This window comes from Homarus americanus, unplaced genomic scaffold (genome assembly GCF_018991925.1).
Source record: "Homarus americanus isolate GMGI-L3 unplaced genomic scaffold, GMGI_Hamer_2.0 scaffold37032, whole genome shotgun sequence".
NCBI classification, from domain to species: Eukaryota; Metazoa; Arthropoda; class Malacostraca; order Decapoda; family Nephropidae; genus Homarus; species Homarus americanus.
Genome location: NW_024731852.1, coordinates 4,713,105 through 4,734,360, shown reverse-complemented (window position 1 = coordinate 4,734,360; position 21,256 = coordinate 4,713,105). Strand labels below are relative to the sequence as shown.

The 21,256-nt window shown below is 36.5% G+C and overlaps 1 protein-coding gene across 6 annotated transcripts in view; it reads right to left on the bottom strand.

Annotated features, from left to right (window-relative positions):
* The window catches only part of LOC121867957 (F-actin-monooxygenase Mical-like), a 151,250-nt gene that overhangs the window by 26,523 nt on the left and 103,471 nt on the right, over nt 1-21,256 (bottom strand). For 5 of the 6 annotated variants that reach the window (XM_042368122.1, XM_042368121.1, XM_042368124.1 and 2 more), the window contains 8 exons: nt 20,517-20,741; nt 19,491-19,647; nt 18,827-18,993; nt 16,388-16,396; nt 9,007-9,269; nt 6,731-6,939; nt 6,426-6,595; nt 1,697-6,002 (listed from right to left, as the gene is read on the bottom strand). In XM_042368122.1, the coding sequence (XP_042224056.1) occupies nt 1,697-6,002; nt 6,426-6,595; nt 6,731-6,939; nt 9,007-9,269; nt 16,388-16,396; nt 18,827-18,993; nt 19,491-19,647; nt 20,517-20,741 (5,506 nt within the window). The remainder of the gene's footprint in view (nt 1-1,696; nt 6,003-6,425; nt 6,596-6,730; nt 6,940-9,006; nt 9,270-16,387; nt 16,397-18,826; nt 18,994-19,490; nt 19,648-20,516; nt 20,742-21,256) is intronic. The other variant, XM_042368123.1, reaches the window with a different exon arrangement.

Here is a 21,256-nt window from a genome sequence, read left to right as displayed (position 1 = left end):
CTACGCTTCCTTTATTTGAGTCCCCCATCATAGGAGTCCGTTTTCTCTTGCTTCAGGATGCCTGAGTCCTCCATTTTCTGTCAATCTTAGAGTGCACCAGAGACTTCGGTATTCCTTAGTAATGACACAGAATTTGAAATTGCAACCCCAATATGGGGTTGCAATTGTTGAGGCAACTAGATATGTCTGATTGCAGCAAATGTGTTATTGTCAATGTGTAGGTGAAAGATTTTATCCTCAATAGATGTAGGTGAAGCAAGGGGGTAACAATACACCTGGAGGCAACTGCGTGATAACGAAATTCTCGGCTTGAAAAATGCGCTATAACAGCAGGTGTGCAGATTTTGATGGAGGCGTGATAACGAAAATCGTTATAACCAAGGGATGACTGTACAGTATAGGGCTATCAATTGAATTAAACAATACTCCCTAATTATTCATGAACTTTATACTTCTGGCAAATTTAACAACTCACGAGAAACTGCCGGAACATCAACAAACCCATTTAACTCACTTTAAGAAAACTCACGACTTCTAAATAGACTGTACCTAATGCATATTTTATTACCGTTTTTAAATTACGTGTGCAATTATATTCTGTTTATATTGTTATTTAAGAAATAAAACAAAAGTTCAACTGGCTGTGTGTGTGTGTAGCAATTTCTCAGTAACTTCCAAGTCCTCCATTATTACAGGTATGTTAATTATTGGCTTATAGGCATTGCATACACCAACTCTCTTTATTTTAAAAACATATTAATAGAAATGTCTCGGCTTTAATAATGGAACTCGAAAGGAAAATGTGATCCTAGTTACGAAAAACAGATTTACGAAAGGTTTTTCAGGAATGGAACCCTTTCATAAATTGGAGACTGCCTGTACAGTCTAAAATCTGTAAATTTTCAATTTAGTACAAGTACTGTACTGTTTATGGTAAAAGAAAAACATTCTTCAAAAGTCATATTACACGAGTCTAATTTACACAAACTGATTTCCATATTTTATGATGTACTGTACAAATTCACCATGCTGAGTTTCCCATTTCACATCTGTTTGCTGGACAGACCATATAAGGGCATCTCAAATAGTGAAATTGTAATAATCTAAATTTTTTTATCAGTTCCACTTGCTCTAGCAGCATAAACAATCAGCCATGTATAAAACCACTGATTGGAGGCCAATCCTCCACAAGACTAGCAGTGAAGAAGACTTCATGAAAATTCTGACTCGTATAATGTTGTCAAATATGAAACCAGCTGGTGAAACTATTAAAAAATAGTTGAGGCAATCTTAAAACAACAATAATAGGTCCACTGCAAGATCTATGCTGGTGACCTGACCCAAGAAATTACATCATCTACTTACAGTGCACGAGGCAAAATTTCAATAGATCTATGACACATTAGGCTCTTGGGAATGGCCTGTCACGTTCACAGTCATCTTAGCAAATTATGACTAAAATGGTTACCCTCCGAACAGGATGGCTTTGCGAAATGTTTACCTACTTGACACAAAAATTACTTGCTTGGGGTCAATGGGTGGGTTCTGGTTTCAAGCCTGGTTGTTAAAAAAACAGATACGTGAAATTGTAAAGGATATTCAATAAGCAAAATAAGCAAGAAAAATATTGGATACATTACTCTGCTCTGAAAATGGGAAATTGGATAAATGACAAAAAATAATGATGTGAACAAACCTGCAAAAACCTGAATCAAGCTTCTTCTTCTTTCACGGTCTTTTGATTTTTTGCCTGATTTCTTGTCTGTTATTTTTTCTGAAGAAGCCGAGTCCTGCAGTGGATGACTTGGTGGAGTGGTACTTGATGAGACAGTAGCAGCTGAAGTTGCTGGAGACAGTGGTAATACATTTGAGTGTTGAACAGATGGAGAAGAACAGATGACAGGAGATGCACTTGTGCTTGCAATTGTTGCAGTAATTCCAACAGAAGTTGGGACAACAGAGGCAGCTTTACTTGGGGAAGTGGAAAACACTTGCAGAGATTCAAGTTCCAATAAAGATGGTCTATGAGTATGACGTCGTAAGAGTTGACTATTTGGTCTAGAATCCCCACTTTCACTACTTCTTGTGCTTCCCCTTCGCCTTTGTCTATATTCCTCTAATCTCTCCTTAACACGGTCATCTTTGTTATTCCACTCTTCTTGTTGGCCATCTGAGGAGTCTCGATGACGATGTTGCCGTTGCTCAGCAAGCAACTCTTTCACCCTTTCATCTTTATTCTTTGGTGCTGACTCTTCTCTCCCTTGAGTCAGGACAGCTGTCTGTCTAACCAATGTTGGAAGCTCTCTCCCCTTCTCTTCTTTATCACCTTCACTTTCACTCAAACTACCTTTTTTAAGTTTTTCACGTAAATTATCAGCCAAGTTTGGAGGACTTAATCCGAAATCCAAATCTGTTTTAAGGCGTGCACGAATACGTGCCTCTTCTCTGGCTCTTTCTCTCTCTATAGTGCTCAGATTAGGAGTAGACAGAGGTCTGTCTGAATTAATGGGCGTTGACATTCCTGATGAACCCGGAGTATGGTGCCTTCTCAGTGGTGTGATTGGAGCTGGAACAGATGGCACTTTAAATACTTCCTTTTTGGGAGGTGTCCTATTAAACTGCTCTGGGTGAGTCATGGGGGTAGCTGGGAGATTTATGCGAACTGGACTTGTTGGTTCTGTATTAGTCACAGGTTTCACTATAACATCACCAGGAAATTGTTTAGGTATATATTTAATTGGATTTTTGTCCTCCTTCCTTTCATATACTTCTTCATCCAGACTCTCATCTGCAAAAGGAACAATCAAATCTTGAAGGCTTTCTCTCTTGTTTGAAAATCCTAAAACACTATCTTCTCTAAAGATGGTCCCCACTCGAACTTTTGACCTATTCTCCTCAGCTGCAAATGTCTGCCCACTTTCTGGTAAATCCGGTTTAATAGACTCTAATCTTAGCAGCTCTCTGGTGTCTATATGAATAATCTTTTTGTCTTGAAGATCCTTCTTTTCTAAACCTGGATCACTTTCTTCCTTCTCAAGAAGGTTCTCCTGAGATGACTGAGGGCTGAAGAGTGAAGTTCGTGATCCAGTGGAGGAAAGTGGACTAACAGATGTTCTTGATCCTCTTCTGGGTGACTTTTCTGAATTTTTCCAAGATATTCGAGACATGACCAATTCTTTAATCAGATCTTTTTCCTTTTCTTTACTGCTCCTCAAACTTTTCACAATCTGTCTCTTAGCTGTATTAGGAGAAACAGCTGGTTTACTTGCTACAGTACTGTTCTGAACTGTACACTGTGCCAGTCGTTGTTCATTCTTTTGTCTTTCTTCTACTTCCTTTTTAGAAGGTGTAAACAATGGTGATTTTGTAGAATTTTTCTGAATATCTATAGAATCTCTGACATATCCAAATGGGCTCATTCTTTCTTTGAATCTCGGAATATATCCTTCATAGCGTTTTGGTGACGTGTAGTCATCTAAGGAATCACGTCGATGTTCTCCATTTACTTTTGGCCTGATTTCACTTAGTGAAGGAGGTTCAGATGTACTTTTTGGTAAATGTGACTCTGACATACTTTTTGATATATGGGACATGCTCATTTTGAATTTGATATCTGGATCTTTAACTTCTTTATTGTCATGTTCAGCCATATTGTTATTCAAGGCTTCCTGGACACTACTTTGTGAGTTATCATCCATTTCAGTACTTGTACTCTCTGATGATTTACTTTCACTACTGCTTTGATCCTGAACTTTTACACTTTCTATATCAATAAGAGATATCTGTGGGGCTATGGGAGTTGTAGGAGTTTCTTCTTCTAACTTTCTATAACCTTGTTTTTTGTGTGATACATCATCAGGGCTACTAGCACTCTCACTTGTGTCCATAAACTCTATGCCTTCTAAATCTGCAAGAGCACAAGGTTTGGAAGGCACTGAGGTGGTAATATTAGGACCAGTCGAGATAGCAGAGTCTGTGTCTCCTAAGCTTTCCACTGATGCGATTCTTGCAATAATTTTTGAGGAATCTTTCTTCACCGATTGTCTATTAGGTTCATTGAATTCAACCTCTAAATCTTCACCAGCACTTATACCATCATTTTCACCTGCCCAATCTGACAACTCGGGCTCTGTGTTTTCCCTACCTTCCTCAGGGCTGGACAAAACTTCTTTTGACACCAGCGGCTTTGTCTCATCACTAATGCTTATAGTTCTTTCAAGAGGCAATTTTTCTTGAATTTTCTCTGGATTTTCCACAATAATTTCAACAATAGGTTCTATAGGTTCACTTACAGTTTCTTCAACACTGGGTTTCTCCTCTTCATTATCACACACTGTTAAAATCTGAGATGTTAATGTGTCACTATTTCTGGATTTATTATCACTATGAGAAAAACCATTAGTGTTTGTACCAGGTGATTCAATAAATTCTGAAAACTTATCAGTATCCTCTACAGCATCACTAGCAAGTATATTAAAGAGTTCATCAACATTATCCTCTATCTCATTATGCTTTTCTGTTTCTTTATCATCAGCTACACAAATTGTTTCAATTTCCTCTTTTAATATGCTTTGGCACTTAATTATCTCTGGTTCACGTGAATGTGGCTCATTTACCAACACGAGTTCTCGATTGACAGTTTCGAGCCCTTCATTCTCCCCCAGCACTGATAACCCAAACTCATCTATTCCTTCTTCATCTGATGCAACATTTTCTTCCTTTTTATCTGCTTCTCTTTCGTCACTTTTACATACTTCCTCTTCCTTGTTGGAATTAATTCCACCACTAATAGCTCTATTAATACCAATAATTCCCACTTCATTGACAATGTCTTTACCAGTACTACTCGTTACATCATTATCACACACTGCATTATCAATTACACTAGAACTTGCTTGTTTCTGAATCTCTATGGTAGTTGGTGATTTTTTAGGAACAGGCCATTTACAACCAGAAGGCACATTGTCATAATCAGATCCATCCTCACTGGACACATCACTGCTTGACTCACTACTACTTTCTGACACTGGAATTCCCACTAAGTTTTCTTCTGGATTGTCTATGGCTTCATTTATTTTGGAAGATTCTCCAGAGACTGGGAAGCCCTTCAATTGATCTGGAACCTTTACCTGGACTTCTGACTTATCTATGGCTTCCACTGGATACACTGAAGATTCTATTTGCGTAGTAATATCTTGTTTGGCTTTTTGACACGTAGTTGCTACTGATGATTCAGTTAAAGATACATCTGTTGCTACTGATAATTTTGTTTGAGAAATGTTCATGTCAGCTTTGTCAGTATTAGTTGAATCAGAGGTGTTATCACCCTGAGGAAGAGATATAGACCTAGCTGGCAACAGCGGTGATGACGGAGAAGATGCTGGGCTTCTTGGGGAGGGAACTGATGAGCTCATGAATGCTTGCATAGCTGCACTTGGCTGGGGAGCTGGATTCAACATTTTCTGTGTTTCAGATATTTTGTCCATGAAACTCTTAAAACGGTTACCTAAATCTGCTGTTGAGACCGACTTTCTAGGAAGATTTACTGTTTCCCCAAGAAGGTACTGACGCTTTAACTGCAGGGCTCTCTGAGCTGCAATTGCCTCTGTTGAATCTGTCCTTTGCAAAAGCCTCTTGAGCTGTTCTGCTCGAGGATTTGTTTTACCAGTTTCATTTAGATTGGTCAAACTAGCACTCTTCTCACCATTCTCTTTTCCCCAATCACCAGATTCTTTTTTTTCTACTATTTCCAAATCTACTTTCTGTGACACTAATTCAGTTCTTGGTTCACCCTTCACCTGGGTAACGCCAGACTGACCATGACTTTCCTTGGTCTTATACGCTGATGGACTGGGGTTTATGTCCTGATGTGTGTCTTGGGATTCATTGATAATTATGGTAGGGATCTCCTTAGGAGGGCCAGGCTGAACATGGTCTTCTGCAAATTCTGAGTCAGTGTCAATCTGAGTATCACTCTCTTCACTTTCCTCATCACTAGCAACCTGTAGTAAAATGATAAATGTTATCATTATATTTCACAAAAAAAAATGAAATAAAAATTCATACAACTAAATGTAAAATATGCTCATAACCAATTATGAAAAGCGTGAGCACAATTTTTTTCTTGTAACTGTAAGGGAAGCAAGCCTGGTCCAAAAAAGCAAGACCAAACAAGACTGAACTTGACCTGTACACAAATTTAAAAAGAATCTATAAAAACATAAAGATAATGCACAGACACTGAAATCTTCACTAGATGGCAGACAATGAGCAAAACTAAGCAAAAATATACCAAAAAATCTCTGGGTATTAAAAAGTTTAATAATAAAGTAATCAAAGTTTTACGACCATTTTCCATGCTTGTGTAGGTTAGCTGCAATTATCAAATGAGACAATATATTATAGGTAGAAGAATAAAAACAAACCTCAGTCTCAGAACCACTATCCGAAGTTTCAGCTTTCCTTGGTGGAGCCGCCACATCTATGTTGACTTCCATACGGCGGAGTTCACGGGCACGTCGCACTGCCTCACCCTCGTCTTCATCATCATCATCCTCACCTCCTTCGCCCTCAGTGGCTGTGTGACTCTCGTCTCCTGTAAATGTAAAATACATGCATAAATGAAAGCATAACTCATGTCAACAATATGTGTTTTAACCTACTGTATGTTTCATAAGTCCAAACACTTTCATAGCAAAAATGTGGCTTTCCGCTGAAACCATTCACTAACCTTCAGCTCCATATTCTTCACTGTAATTATCTGAATCAAGGTCTGACTCTGATTCATGACCAGAGCCACCTTCATCTTCATAGTCATCATCAAGACGGTCAGTGGAGTAACGCCTATGCCAGGACTCCACTAGTTTGCGAGTCTCTGCAGCAGTCAGAGTTCCTCTACCATCCGGGAATTCCAGTTCTTCATCATTAACTTCTTCATCGCTGGAAAATTGTCCTCTAATTAAATGACTTGTTTTATTTCAAGTAGTCAAGTATCTATCTAACATTTTATATTTTGACTGGCTGTATGTGGGTGCATCCCTTGCTCAAGAAAGCATCTATACTTCAAACCTTTTCTGAGCATTGCTGTAACATCTGATCTAATTTTCACAAATTCTGCTTTAAAAAATTACTTGGCTCCAATAATATATAAGAAACTGTAAACATTATTTTGTGTAAATGACAAGTACAGTATGATACATTCCTTTTCATATCTTGTTCAATGTGCCAACTTCATATGCATAGTAGTCACCACACTGGAATTATTGCATCTATAATATATATACAATACCTAAATCTGAAAAATAGATGCCACCCAATCTGTGAGCTTCAGTTTCTAAAGACACCATAGACTTTATATTCATATTGAGAATTTTATATCAACAATGACATGTAAAAATGCTTCTTTTCAAAAATATGGTAACGAAACCTTCCTAATTAGTAACACAGAGGTATTATTACATCAAAGGAAAAATAAACAATTTAATATGAGTGCACAGCACTCAGAAATTGGTACAAAGTGAAAGGAAAGAGGGTAGAGAGGTAAAGAGCTTGGAGGAGGGGTATAAGGAGAGGAAGACAAGAAGGGAGACTGGGTAAAACAAAACTAACCCTTTTAATCGAGAAAACACATCTGTACACACACAAAATAACTTCCTTATCTGCATAATACTGTACTGTACAGTACACATATTTACAACAACCACCAATTTCTTTATTTATTTATTTATTAAACTGCCTGTGTTCCATTTATCCCCCCCCAGACCACAACTTGGCCGTGGGGACCTGGGAGATGCTGCCAACTGTCAACCACAAGAATTAAATATCCCATTTAAACAATGCATCACCATACTCCTGTTTTCGAACATAAGCAAGGAAATATTTGGATTCAAAAAATGTCAAGATAAATAATATATTATCCGTTGCATATAAAGATATATAAACCAAGGACACATACAGTACAGGTACTCCTCAACTTAGGAACGTTCAACTTACAAACTTTCAGAGACACAAACATCATCACTGAGGGGGGTTACCTGCCAGAACAGGTGTTTAATGTGGTTGAGACTAGATTATTTTGAAGAAATTCCAGATAGAACAAACATTACCTAAGAGGAGAAGAGTGAGCTAGGTTTTAAGGCTGTATAAAAGGGTATAGTTGCACTAAACATCCATAATCTTTTCATTTTTTACAATATGTTTGGTATCTACAAGAGCAAAGTTGGACATACAAACAAGCCTCAGGAACGTAACTCATTCATAAGTAGAGGAGCACCTGTACTGCTAATTTATGATGTTTAGATAAAAGATAACGTAGCACTGCTTTGTTAACAAGCGTGATGCAGTAGTTTTATTTCACCTGCAGTATATTTTTCCACTCTCCCATCCCACCTTGTTCAATATTATGAGTGGGAAGCAAATGAGGCCAGCAACATGAGTGCTGTGTAGTGTTTTATTACCCGATATGATTATATTTGACAAGAATTTTCTTCATTAAATTTTCATTCAACTTATAGGTTAAATTATATATATAATATCAATTATATTATATTGATATTGTAGTGTTGACCGTTATATGATTGATTGAAATATGATTGATCAGTTTTACAATGTTAAGAAAAGAACACAAATTATCGCTATGCGATGGCTTAGATCAGATTTTTGCTGGTCATTACCCGATGGCTACCCGAATGTTTTTCTTGAATTGTCACAGTTATGAAAAAGTGCACAGCTAAGAAAAAGTGAAATGCAATAACTCACAATATTCCGAGATATGAGGACGCAATCTAGGAATGGCATAACATATGCGACTCACGCGGGATGCATGAGAGGTTTTGTCCATCCCCGGTGACTGCCAGGCTGAGCTAATAACTAATGCATTGTATTGCAAATTTCTAAACACAGATCAGCCTAATTGATCCATGCAAAAGATCAGAAGATTTATTTTTGGTAGTTACAAACAAAAAATTATTCTGCTAAACTTTCAAAGTAAAAGAATATAGCACCTACCTTAAGTCTGAGTAGTCGCTATCATCTTCACCATCAGAGTCATCCAATTCATTGGCCGATGCACCAAAGTTACGATCCGTCCACTCATCCTCAGAAAGATACTCATCCTCATCACTCTGTTCCACAACTGAATTCTCAAATTCAACACGTTCTGGCGTAGTGCCACGGTCTTCTGGGGAAAGGCCAGTTGAAGTCCCTCCTTTCCCTATTCCAAGACTGCTAGCAAGGGCACCTGTTGCTTCGCCTGCCCCCACCACTGGTACCTGTAATAGTGTGTGTGCCACCATCACCTATGTGCCATGCCCAAGACAATAGGTAGGAGCTGCAGTCTGTGGCAATGAGGCCAAACATCCTCTCACTGAGATTCTGCATCAGCTGGCTGTGGTAGCCTTGGTCAAAACTCACAAGGTCCTGCTACACTACATCTATATTAAGCATTCCAGAAATATATGTAATTTGTTTCTATTACTGAAGTTCTGTACTTGTATTTTACATCTCTCCACCAGTGAACATAACATCTGAAGAGGAGCTGTGCAAAAAGAAAACTGAAACTCACTGGTTGTGAGTAAAATATGGTGTTAAATGAATACACACCAAAAACAAATTATCCTTTTAGGTGGCAAAAAGTTCTGAATGTATATTTAGCAATCAACAACTAAAAGCAATGTATAGTACATTGAAGTCAAAAATATAATTAAATTCAATAATCTTGCAATGCAAATTTGCTGTCTACACAAATTAACTTTTTCCCACCACTGTAAACAGTTACTCTTCTGAAGCTGATGCTTCAAGCCTGAAAAAAACTACTAATCGTAAAATACACTTGATAGATAATGCAGAAAGAAAGATAGTTATCTGAAATACATACAAAGAAGAGATGATTAGTGTGTGCTTATAATAGAAGATTGATACGGGCCATGGGTGAATTTCGAGCTGTTCAAGAAAAGGAGACAAAGTAAGTCAACAGAGAGAAATAATATGATAGACTGTCAGAAGAGTCCTCTGTGGTTGTGTGTCGTTCAGGTCTAACTACAGTGCAGATGTTGTGCAAGATGCTGACTCTGGCATGCCAATGCTATTTACATGTTTTACAAAACTGCAATTTTTTTTTCACTTTATTTTATTTATTTTTTCATTCAGTTCCATACACAATAATATTACAATGTCAAGTAACTCTACAAGACTCTAGGAAACTATACATTTCTGGATATTACTAAATAATCTAAAATACAATAAAAATATGCCACAAAAGTAACCACATTAGTGTTAGCAGAATACTAAATGGAGTTATCATTAGCTTTACCTTGAGACATTACACACATCAAAACAGGGCAGCAAAGTTGTAACGTGAACCAAAAGTGTACTTATACTAGACGTCTAGTTAAGTCCAGTGTGGACTAACCCTGAGTCTTTGTCATATGTTGGAGCCACAACAAGTAACGACTCCAGACAGGTGAGGCATTAGTTGCCTTCAACTTTCCATCAGCACACTCTGGACTAGAGCGTGGGGGAGTTGAGTCAGAGTCAGTGTCATAGCCACAGTCATAGTAGGGTCTTTCATAAACATGTTCCTGGTAGAAACACACATTTGAAGGGGATGAGGGAGACGAAACAGAAGACAGGAAGGATGGGGGAACTAGAGTATAACTCATATTACTCTTTAGAGACAATACTTTATCTCCATGGGATATGTCAGAAGCAGTGAAGTCTAATCCCTTTAAGTTTTGACATGAAAAAACTTTTTTGCCTATGCTAGATTGCAAAGTGCATTTTGATGCTCTGTCTGTCTTTCCTAGCTGAGACTCCATCAATTTACTGTAATTTATAATACATTTGGGATTCCTTACATTTGTTTTACGACACCGAAAATCATTACTTTCAGATAAATGAGTCCCACTGGATAATTTTACATATAGCTGAGAATTATGTTCACACTTTCCATTATATACACTGGAATTAGTGCTCCTGTAAGTAGCATTTTTCTTAAGCCCCGTACTGTATGTGGACTTAAAACTCTTAGATAATCTATTATTTCTCATCAAAGATGCATTAGTAGAACCTTCAGAACAACAATGTGGTACGGACTCAGAACTCAAAGTCATTCTACAGGGTTTATTGACATTGCCATGCAAATCCTTTTTCTCTATACACAATTCTGGGGTGTCTTTAAGCTTGGTTTCTCTTAATTGTGTCAGACTATTGTTTGTACATTTTTTATTGTCTATATGATCAGAACCATCACTATGGCAACTGAGGATGCACTCAGGGCGATAGCGGAGAGAGGAGGCTCGTCGTATAAGAGCTGTGTACTGCCGCGGGGAGATCTCGCCATCATATGGTTGCATCCACCCTAAAGACCCATGACCAAAAAGGGGCCATGTTTGGGGTCCGTTTCTCATCTGCAAGCCCATGAATCCTGGGGTTAGTTTTTAGTAGTAAGATCCAACCATTATGTGAATTACAAGTGAACCTTCTTAATATATTAGTACGAAAGGAAATAAAGTCACAGCAAGTACAATATAAACCAACACACTGAGAATAATTAGTTATGCATTAATGTGGCATTAACTTCCATGCAAGTTTCATGCACAATAAATCACTGTTTAAATGCATGCTTCTTCTAGAAATATATATATAAAATAATTTAGGAAAATCAGAAAGGTGCAGGAAAAAGTGATTTAGCTGAAGATAAAAGTAACCAAACACTGTCACTTGACAGATAATGTTGATGATTTAGAGGAGGACTAAATAACAGCTCCATCAATGAACAACTCTAAATGTCCAATACCACCCCTGAAAATATTTAATTAGTAAAAATCTATGCCCACATGTGTTACCCCTACCTTCTGCTACAACCTTTACAACTGTAAGGACACAGCACACCCTAAATCCCATATCAGCCAATTTGAATTTTGTAAAATTACCTTGTCCCTTCCTCAGTGACTGGCGTTCACTGATCAATGTCGGCAACTTTTTATCTCACCTGGCCTCAATACAGCTGGTGGGGGAGACGAACAGCTGCCTGTGCAGTCTTGTCATCTTAGGCTACCAAAATCCACGCATTATCAGGACCAAGTACGCCAGGGCCAGGAGTATCATCAACCAAACGAAGATCTGCCTCAACTAGAAGAGGCCATGTTTTGTTTATAAAAGGAAGTTTACTTCCCCTCGAAAAAAGTTGCACATTTGCAACTTGCGGTGTAAATAATTAGCAAGTGTGAGTGATGCGCACAGCAAACGCTTGGACTGAGTGCTGAATTCTCACCTTTATACAGGCTAGGATGATGTATCTTGAAGCATTCTTTCACTTTCTTAGTGTAAAAGTTACTCAAAAGTGATGATTTATGTCAAGTACCACCCCAGAGACTCATTTGTTAGAACATTTCATTAAAAAATTCTGAACAGTTTCTTGGTTAGTATTAATTATTGTCACACCAAGGATACACTGTATGAAATTTTTTCTTTTCATGAAGGCAAGACATCTTATTTAAATAAACAAGCAAATGTTATCTGGCTAGCCATGCTTATATACGTTAAATTATAAGAAGTCAGGTCATTTCTACACATACACAATCAGTATGTTAACTCTTGGTTATGGCAAAACTGCCAATATAAACCATACTAGCATTGCCATAAGTAGAATGATATGAAAATTTGTAATAAAACAGGCAACAAAATTTAACAGGACTCCTCCAAAAAATAGTGTTAGCAAAACACAGCTACAAGGAGTTTTCAACCTCATATTTTGTTAATGGTTTTCTTTATTTCACTAGCTTCATCTTCACTGAACTCACTTTCAGTACAGTACACAAATGTGATACCACAGGAAAAAGTTAATTTTTATTATTTCCTCTATAAATACTCACCATGTGCTGTTATTACATTCATCTAATTGCGCAGTAGCCAATGAATATAAATTTAGTCACCTAATATAACACACACTGCCAGTCTACTAAGTGTACCCAGATAGCCCAATTTTTCCTTAGATATACTGTACGTTATACAGTACAGTAAGATCTTATATTTTGTGCGATTTTATTTTGCGAGCACTACATAATGTAACTAAGTCTTATATTTGGCGTAAAATATCGTAAATTTCGCGAGATCCAGCCAGCTGAATGCTGTCCACCGTCGTGAATGACGTCACAGCTCTCATACCAGTTACAGTCATTTCTGCTACAACGCGTGTTTTGTCAACGCGAATTGGTTGTAACAGGATTGATGAATACGGGAACACTGTTTGTAAAACGCGAACTATTGCATACGAATGTTGGTTATAACACAATTCCATTCTCGGTGTTTTAAGCGTGGCACGGGGTTATGCAATGTTTACAGTTCACGTTCGACATCACATGTTCAATTGATTCGTGTCTTTTGTTTGTCAAGTGTTTTTTTGAGAGGTACTCTGTAAATTTCATTTGTTTTTTCCCTCAAATTTAGCTGTTACCCATAAATATTGTATGAAAAGAATAAGTAAAAAGAATTTTTCGCAGTGAGAACTAATAACGGTTTACACCAGCGCTCTCTGTTTACATCACATGATCAGTTGAATCGCGCAGTTTTTGTCGATTGCACCGTGATTTTCACTGTTTTCTCCAATTTTGTTGTGTAAGCGATGAATATGGAAAGACAGGGTAAGACGAATGTTTCCAAGAAGCGTTCTGATGATCGAATTGCCAGTGGTGAACGTAAAAGGAATTTACAAGAATGCAACTACCTGTATTGCGTTGTAGCCCGAGCTATCCTAGCGACCGCCCGGCTGCTATTGTGTGCATTTTTGGGTGGTGCTACCACCTGTCGAGTCAACATAATGGCCTCTACCTCTACTGGGGGTCCTACTGGTGCTGGTGGGACAGACCCACCTAAGCAGCCAAATAAGAAAAAGGAGAAGGGGGACTATCATAAGGGAGTTAAGTTTGCCAAGTACTCGATGTAGGACAACAGCGCGTGATTAGGTTACTTGAGGAAGGCCTAAAAACTAGTTTCCGGAAAGCACAATCAGGTCAATAAAGGCAGAATTTGTATCATTTGGAGGTTATAAATGGGAAAATCACAGGTTGATATAGAGTGGCCAGTCAATATTGTTATTTTTCCCATTAGTTTATGTATTTGAATTTGTCGCAATTTTTACAGTCTATATTACTCGCGAAATAAAAGATCTTACTGTATATGAAAAACATAATGCAGTAGTAGTATTTTATCATCTTATTATTTATTCATATATGCTAATTAACTTAAGAGCTGAAGTGTTGAAAGTTGGACAGGCATAATGAAGAAGTGGAGGGTGGAGTCAGCTGGCATATCTTAGATAAAAAATGATCTTCGTTTCCTGTTTGAATAACCAAACTCTTTAAATAGTTTATTCATGTTGGCTGCTTTGATTTCCCTGAGGTTTTTTCTTTTGCACATAAACCTATTTGATTTGCTCTCAGCATAAAATTAAAGTAAATTGTCACATTTCTTTTTTAACCTTTTGCATAAATTTTGACGGGTGGCCAAAACTGACTAAATTCAAAGAAATCTGCCAAAGCTGTCATACACATGTTGAATAAGGCTAGCTGACTCAGGCAGCCTGTCAAGTACACACAACTGTTGGGCACCTCTCAGACAAAGCCCGCACTATCTTGAGTGCACATCCTCAGTATATTCTCGTACAATACATACTTTTTGCTTACTTTTACAAGTATCGCTTCAAAAGACCATCACGAGCCTTTTGGGGGTAATAACGGAGGCAGGAAACCTGTAATGAAGCCTAGGGAGAAATAGAAGATCTATTCTACTGCTGATACACTCAAACTTCTTGATCGGAGGGATGCTGGAGGATGATTTTTATCATTTGTGCAAGGACACTGGCGCATATGCCACACAAACCTCCTCTTATAAAAAGGATTGAGCAGTGAATATTAGACAGTTGAAGCTGAACTGATCATTGGTTAGAAATACTGTAAGATGTAACACACCCCCCCCCCCATTCATATTCACAAACATCGTAGAGATAAATTAACTGAGCAATGTAAGAATAAAAAATGTCAATTCTGAATGTTTAACAACCTGAATCAAATGTCACAGTCAAGGAGGATGATAAAAAAATTTTCCCTGTGGACTAAAGTTGAATTCTGCAGCCAATGGGTATAAAACTTTTTCAACAATTCCTTTAATAACTTAGGCTTTTTCCCTTCAACTCGTACCTAATATTTTTTACCAGAGATAAAAATTTTGAGTGGCAACATCAGAGCAATAATACTAGTTAATCATGAAATACTTCAGAGGAGTCCAACATATACAACTAACTATATTTGAAAACAAATTCACAACTTCAAGCACATTTTAAATTAAATGTCAACATTTTTTGCTCCATTTATCACAATTGTTCAACATCACAATCACCAAGAAAGGAGGATAATTAGTGACCCCAAGTCTCATGTTAAATATTCCCTATGGCAATACCAACAAGGTTTATATTAAAATTGAGTACTGTAGTTTTCTTTCAATCAGTGTTATAGGAAATTCTCCTTAACATTTCTAACTTAATTATCAAAAGATGCTTGTGCATGGCCATGCCCATTATCAAGGATGTCTCATATTTGGTATAAAAAAGTATTACATTGGCCCGGTGTGAGGAAGACAACATTTCTCAGCCAGTCAGCGCGCAATCAGCAGAAGCAGTGGCAAACCCACATAAATCCAAACATGAAAAAATTTCCCATGAACAGGCTGCATTGGGCAAGGGGTCTGCATCCAACCACAGAGTGGGGTCTGCATCCAACCATAGAGTGGGGTCTGCATCCAACCATAGAGTAGGGTCTGCATCCAACCATAGAGTGGGGTCTGCATCCAACCACAGAGTAGGGTCTGCATCCAACCATAGAGTGGGGTCTGCATCCAACCATAGAGTAGGGTCTGCATCCAACCAGTTAGTGGATATTTGTGTCACCACCACCAACAGTTATTCCAAAGAAACTATTATTACTTGTGAGTTAACCCATTAAATAATAAAATAACCAAGAAGTAAAATAGCATCATGCTGTTAAGCATATAAGCAAGAGCAAGCACAAGAAGCTAAATTGCACATACTGTACTGCATATTGATAAGATTTTCAACGATGGTATTATTGTACATATACTGTAATTATGTATGAAAAAGTTTACTGCAGCGGTAACTTATATAAAAACCTATTTGGTATGATTTATGTGTTTAGATATGTGCATTACTGGAATTTAATACATGCAGTTTTTGAGAATAAGGAATGTGTAAAGATTTTTTTACTTTATAGATTCATTCAATTACTTTAGTTAAATAATGACAATATAAAGAGAAAGCACACATAAAAGAGTAATTGTCAATCAACATCTACAAATGGAGTTTCAAGTATAACCTTACTTTTGGTGCCTTTATGTGCCAAATGGGTAAAGAGAAGAGAGAAATTAATTTAAACACATGACAAAACTGTTCACTCCCATATACAATTTAAAACTTTCACTGGCAAAAAATTAAAAGATATATATATATATATATATATATATATATATATATATATATATATATATATATATATATATATATATATATATATATATATATATATATATATATATATATATATATATATATATATATATATATATAATCTGAAAATAAAACAGTAGAAAACACTCAATCTAAAGGTATTAATCCCATCATATTGAAAGAATCTCTTAAATTAATAAGTGACTGTATCAAAAAGTTTCAAACTGTGTTTCTAACAATTGTTTAAGTTAAAATATCCATGGTGCTGTAATTGTGCATTAACATAATAATGTTTACGTGAACATTTATCTAAGCATCTATAAAAGTATACACTATGTTTATGTATATATGTACAAACACACACACAATGTATTAGTATATTTATACAATATATGGAAACTTTTTACTGCATACACATTATCATATCATGAGCTCTCAGTATGGGGTAACATTTCACTTCTTGCAACAGAAAAATCTTACAACCATAAGGTATGGCCACCCCCTACATTGTAAACATCCGGGTTATAGAAATTCGCCCATACAGAATACTGTAAGAATATTATAGCCTCCGAATTCAGAATATGGAAAAAAATTAAACCTTATGGATATGAAATGTTTCTCAAAAGATTCATTACAAAAAAAAAAATAAATAAATAAAATAAAACTTTGGGGATTTCATAATGCCTTAGTTTACTAAAAAGCAAAGGTATGCAGTATACCATGCTTATAAGCCTTGTTCACATCTGCGAGAATGAGTTATGTGCGATCCTTTCGTACTCTTGGTTTGGACATTTACGTTAAGTATCTTAATCAAGACTGTTCAGTGTATTGCCCATTTTCAGGATGACATGAAAAGGGCCATCAAGTGCAAATGGAAGGGGTACTAGAGCTAAAACAACCCATAAAGGAATTACACTGGATATAAAACTTGAAGTGTTACACAGGTTTGATGTGGGTAAAAAACTAGGCCATACTGCAAAAATATTAGGGCTTCTTACATCTACAGTGTGTACAATATGTCATAACAAAGGCAAAGTTAAGGCAGATAAACCCAGTTGATGTACAGTAGCTAAAACAACTGTCTGTGCGGGTGGGGGTCGATATGATCCAAAATTTTACGTGTGGCTAGTGACAGCCCTCAAATACCAAAATTATCGTCTATGGTCTCATATTGTTTCCCACAAAATATGCAGATAGTTGTTTTAGGTACTGTACTTTCAAAGTGTGTGTGTGTGGAATGACGACCAGACCTAACATAAACTGATGATAAATACAATGATCCTTTAAGAGAAGGTAAAATGCTATCAATATTGTTTCTGGTAACCTTTTTTGTATTAGAATCAGATTTTATCACAGATTATTAAATTTTCCATGTAATATTTGTTGAAAATGGATTCTTTTCTTGTATAACCATTTTCTATTACTATGTCTTTTGGCCAAAAAAATGTCCATAAGAATACGTCTCTAATTATATACAGTAATGAATTTCAATGGGAAAATGGGTTTTGTATTATGGAGTTTTACCTTATAGAAAATTTTCAAGAATACATCCCTTATATTTTCAAGAATACATCCCTTATGTAATACAGTATGGGGGAAGCCTGTAATTGGATTTCAGAGCATAGTTCTTTTGAAAATATATTACTTCATGTTTACCATACTTTTTATGATAAAAACTTTTGCAAGTGCAAAGAGTTTCCACTAAAGAAAAAGGCTATAAATTATATCTAATTAAAAATTACAAAATTATTTCTGAACATTTCTCCAGAATTCTATCGAACATAATACCGACTGTATGAAAAGTACCAGGGAACCACACAACTATGCAATTCCTTTCATTAAAGACTTAATGGCACAGATGTCAATACAAATATATCCACACTTGAGTATGCTTGAATATTTCATTATGGGGAAAGGGATGTAATGCAGAAAATAATTATTGGACGTTTCATTATTGGCAATGAGAGGGTAATTATTTCAAACAACCCCAACATTTATGTGCATGGTCACAAGGACAGTCTTCCGAGACATTATGAATGCAACATCAAATCTTTCAAAAGTTATTTACAAACTTTTGTCATAATGTGAAGAAAAAATCATGTCTCCATTAATCTCTTGCTCATTGTAATAACTGTGATCCAAATAAAAAGTATAAATTTCAGATGTTGCTAGTCATAAAAAAAAAGGTATCTATAACATCATCTTCAAGTAAAAAAAGTGAACAAATAAAATAAAAATAAATAAAGTTCTGCCCAAGTACAAGAACATCTACTTAATAATATCTAAAGTAAAAATAATTAATAGAAATGTCACCTGTAGCTTTGGTGTACTTGTTGCAGCAGGAGGAACTATGTTCTCTTTGGCACTGTCAGTATCTTCAGCCCTTCGACGCAGAGCTCGTATGCGTGGAGTCAATCCAAAGTGTGGAATACAGAAGAATTTCCCTCCATATCTTCCTTCACGATCATATATGTAATTGCCTGAAATTTGAGGATGTGTTTTGATGTCCTAATTGGTTAAACAATCACATAAGAAAACATGAAAACTGTAGGCTGGTTTTCTATAGCTTCATTTAGGCAAACTTCTCTAAACAAGTTAGGGACCTAAACAAACTGTTGTTAAAGAAAACTGTAGTTACTGATATAAATCCAAAGAAACACAGAAAAAATGTTTGACAATGATACAAAGATCATATGGTAAATTTTCTCAAATATAATACTAGTGACTGTTACCATATTACAAATAAAAGACGTGTCAACATGAGAAAAAAGTTTCAACAAGACTATAAGTGACATTATACTCAAACCAAATTCAGCACTGCAAAATGGGGAATTCACAAGACAGCTCTTTCAGCATTGCATAGGGACGTGAAACTGGATGGCACTAAAACGTGTGAAAAATTCAAAAGGAAAATAACTCTTAAACTTTTAAAATCAACTTCCTTTAATGTAACAAAATAAATCCAATATATGATTACCAAGTCTGAGGTTAGCAGCACAATAGTCACATTTGAAGCACTGACGATGAAAGAACTTTCCTTCTGCACTTAGTCTTTCAACTAAGTATACCCGGTTGCCACAGAAGTGGCACAAGTCAGATCCAGAAGTAGGCAAGGGCACCGTTGGTCTTGAAGGCTGAAATATAACAGCAACTGTTGATATAAATGGAATTTTATTAAGTTCTTATGCTTTTAATTCTTCTTCATGCTCCTTTGACTCTCAGTTGTAGATTCTCCTTTATAGCTATTGGAGAAACCTACAAATTTCAGCCATTGTCACGCAATAGTGCATTTTCTATAAATCATTAAAAAAATCCTGAGCATTCTGTACTCTCAACCAAGTGTAAATTAAAAGTTCAATAACTGGCAACTGGTGAGTGAGTGTCTTGCTGAGAGTCCAAGCAGACACATGAGTGGTCTTTCATTCAAAACTTATCTTTTAATTCCCCAAAACACAGGTTTTAGGTTTCTTGTAAAATGAGACCTTATTGTACCAAATGTTAAAGAGCCCAATAAAAATAAAAATGGTGGGTGAGACTATCCACAACCACAATCTGGGCACTAATGTGGCACTTCTTAACCTTACTAATTTGCCTTTATAGTCCATTCACCTTGTCCTCTGTCTTACATTCTCTTTTACCTTCATCCATGCTGTCACAAACCTCTCAAACCACTCACTTACTTGCCAGATACTACTCAGAATGCCCACATCATATTCATGCACCCAACAGAGCTCTTACACATAAGAGCAGATGAAATAACCGGAGATCCTTAGATGCAAAGTCGAATACCAGTTTCACGCTTCATCAGGGACAACTCCTTCGTGATACCAATCCCAAATTTTGTGGCGCAATTAACTCAATACACAAAACATTTTATACTTCTACTTTCAGTTGTTAATTGTTCCTGAGGAGATTGCTGCATAAAAAGTCTATACAAATATACAAATGTGAATGACATATTTCTCCCATGTGAGCCAAAAAATTATAAGCATGATTCCCCCACCTGTCTCGTGATCAAAACTTTCTCAGGTTCCTTCTTCTCCAGTTTGGAAGACAGTTGAGATGCTAGGTTAGAGACCTTGTTTTGTCCACGCATTCCAGTTTCTAAAGTCGATCCTTCACGCAACTTCATCTCCAACCTCTTTAGAGAGGAGTCAATATCTCTGTATTTGGCAATTGTCTCTTCATTTTCTCCATTTTCTCTGAGTCGTCTTTCAATATTGTGGAACTGAAATAAAATTATAATGCAATAATGGGAGAGTTAAGAAAATACCATCCAAAAGAAACTCAGACAACATGTTACAAGACTGTACCTGTATGTCATGAAACACCTCACATAAGACACAAATTGTAGAAAGTAGTACTCACTTTTTGCCGAGGCTCTTAAATGAATTAACAATACAGTATCTATTGCATTTTCTATTTATTGTGGCTGGTAAATAATGGCTTCTTACTGCTGCATGTGGTGTTGGACCATAAATATCACTATGTTGCCATACAGTAAGTCAACTATTTCCACCTTCTGTGCATGAGTATTGCTTAAGAGAGCCATGTTTGAGTTTCATACTACCTTTGTATTGTATTCTGTGGCTGTACATTGAATAATATTGTTACCGTAGGCACCTATATTTTTTTTGAAAAACTTTATCAGGTTAAATATTAGTTTTCTTAAGAGCCCAATACATCACTTTCCTTATGTACATAATACACCAGTTTCCTTATGAGCCTAATACACCAGTTTCC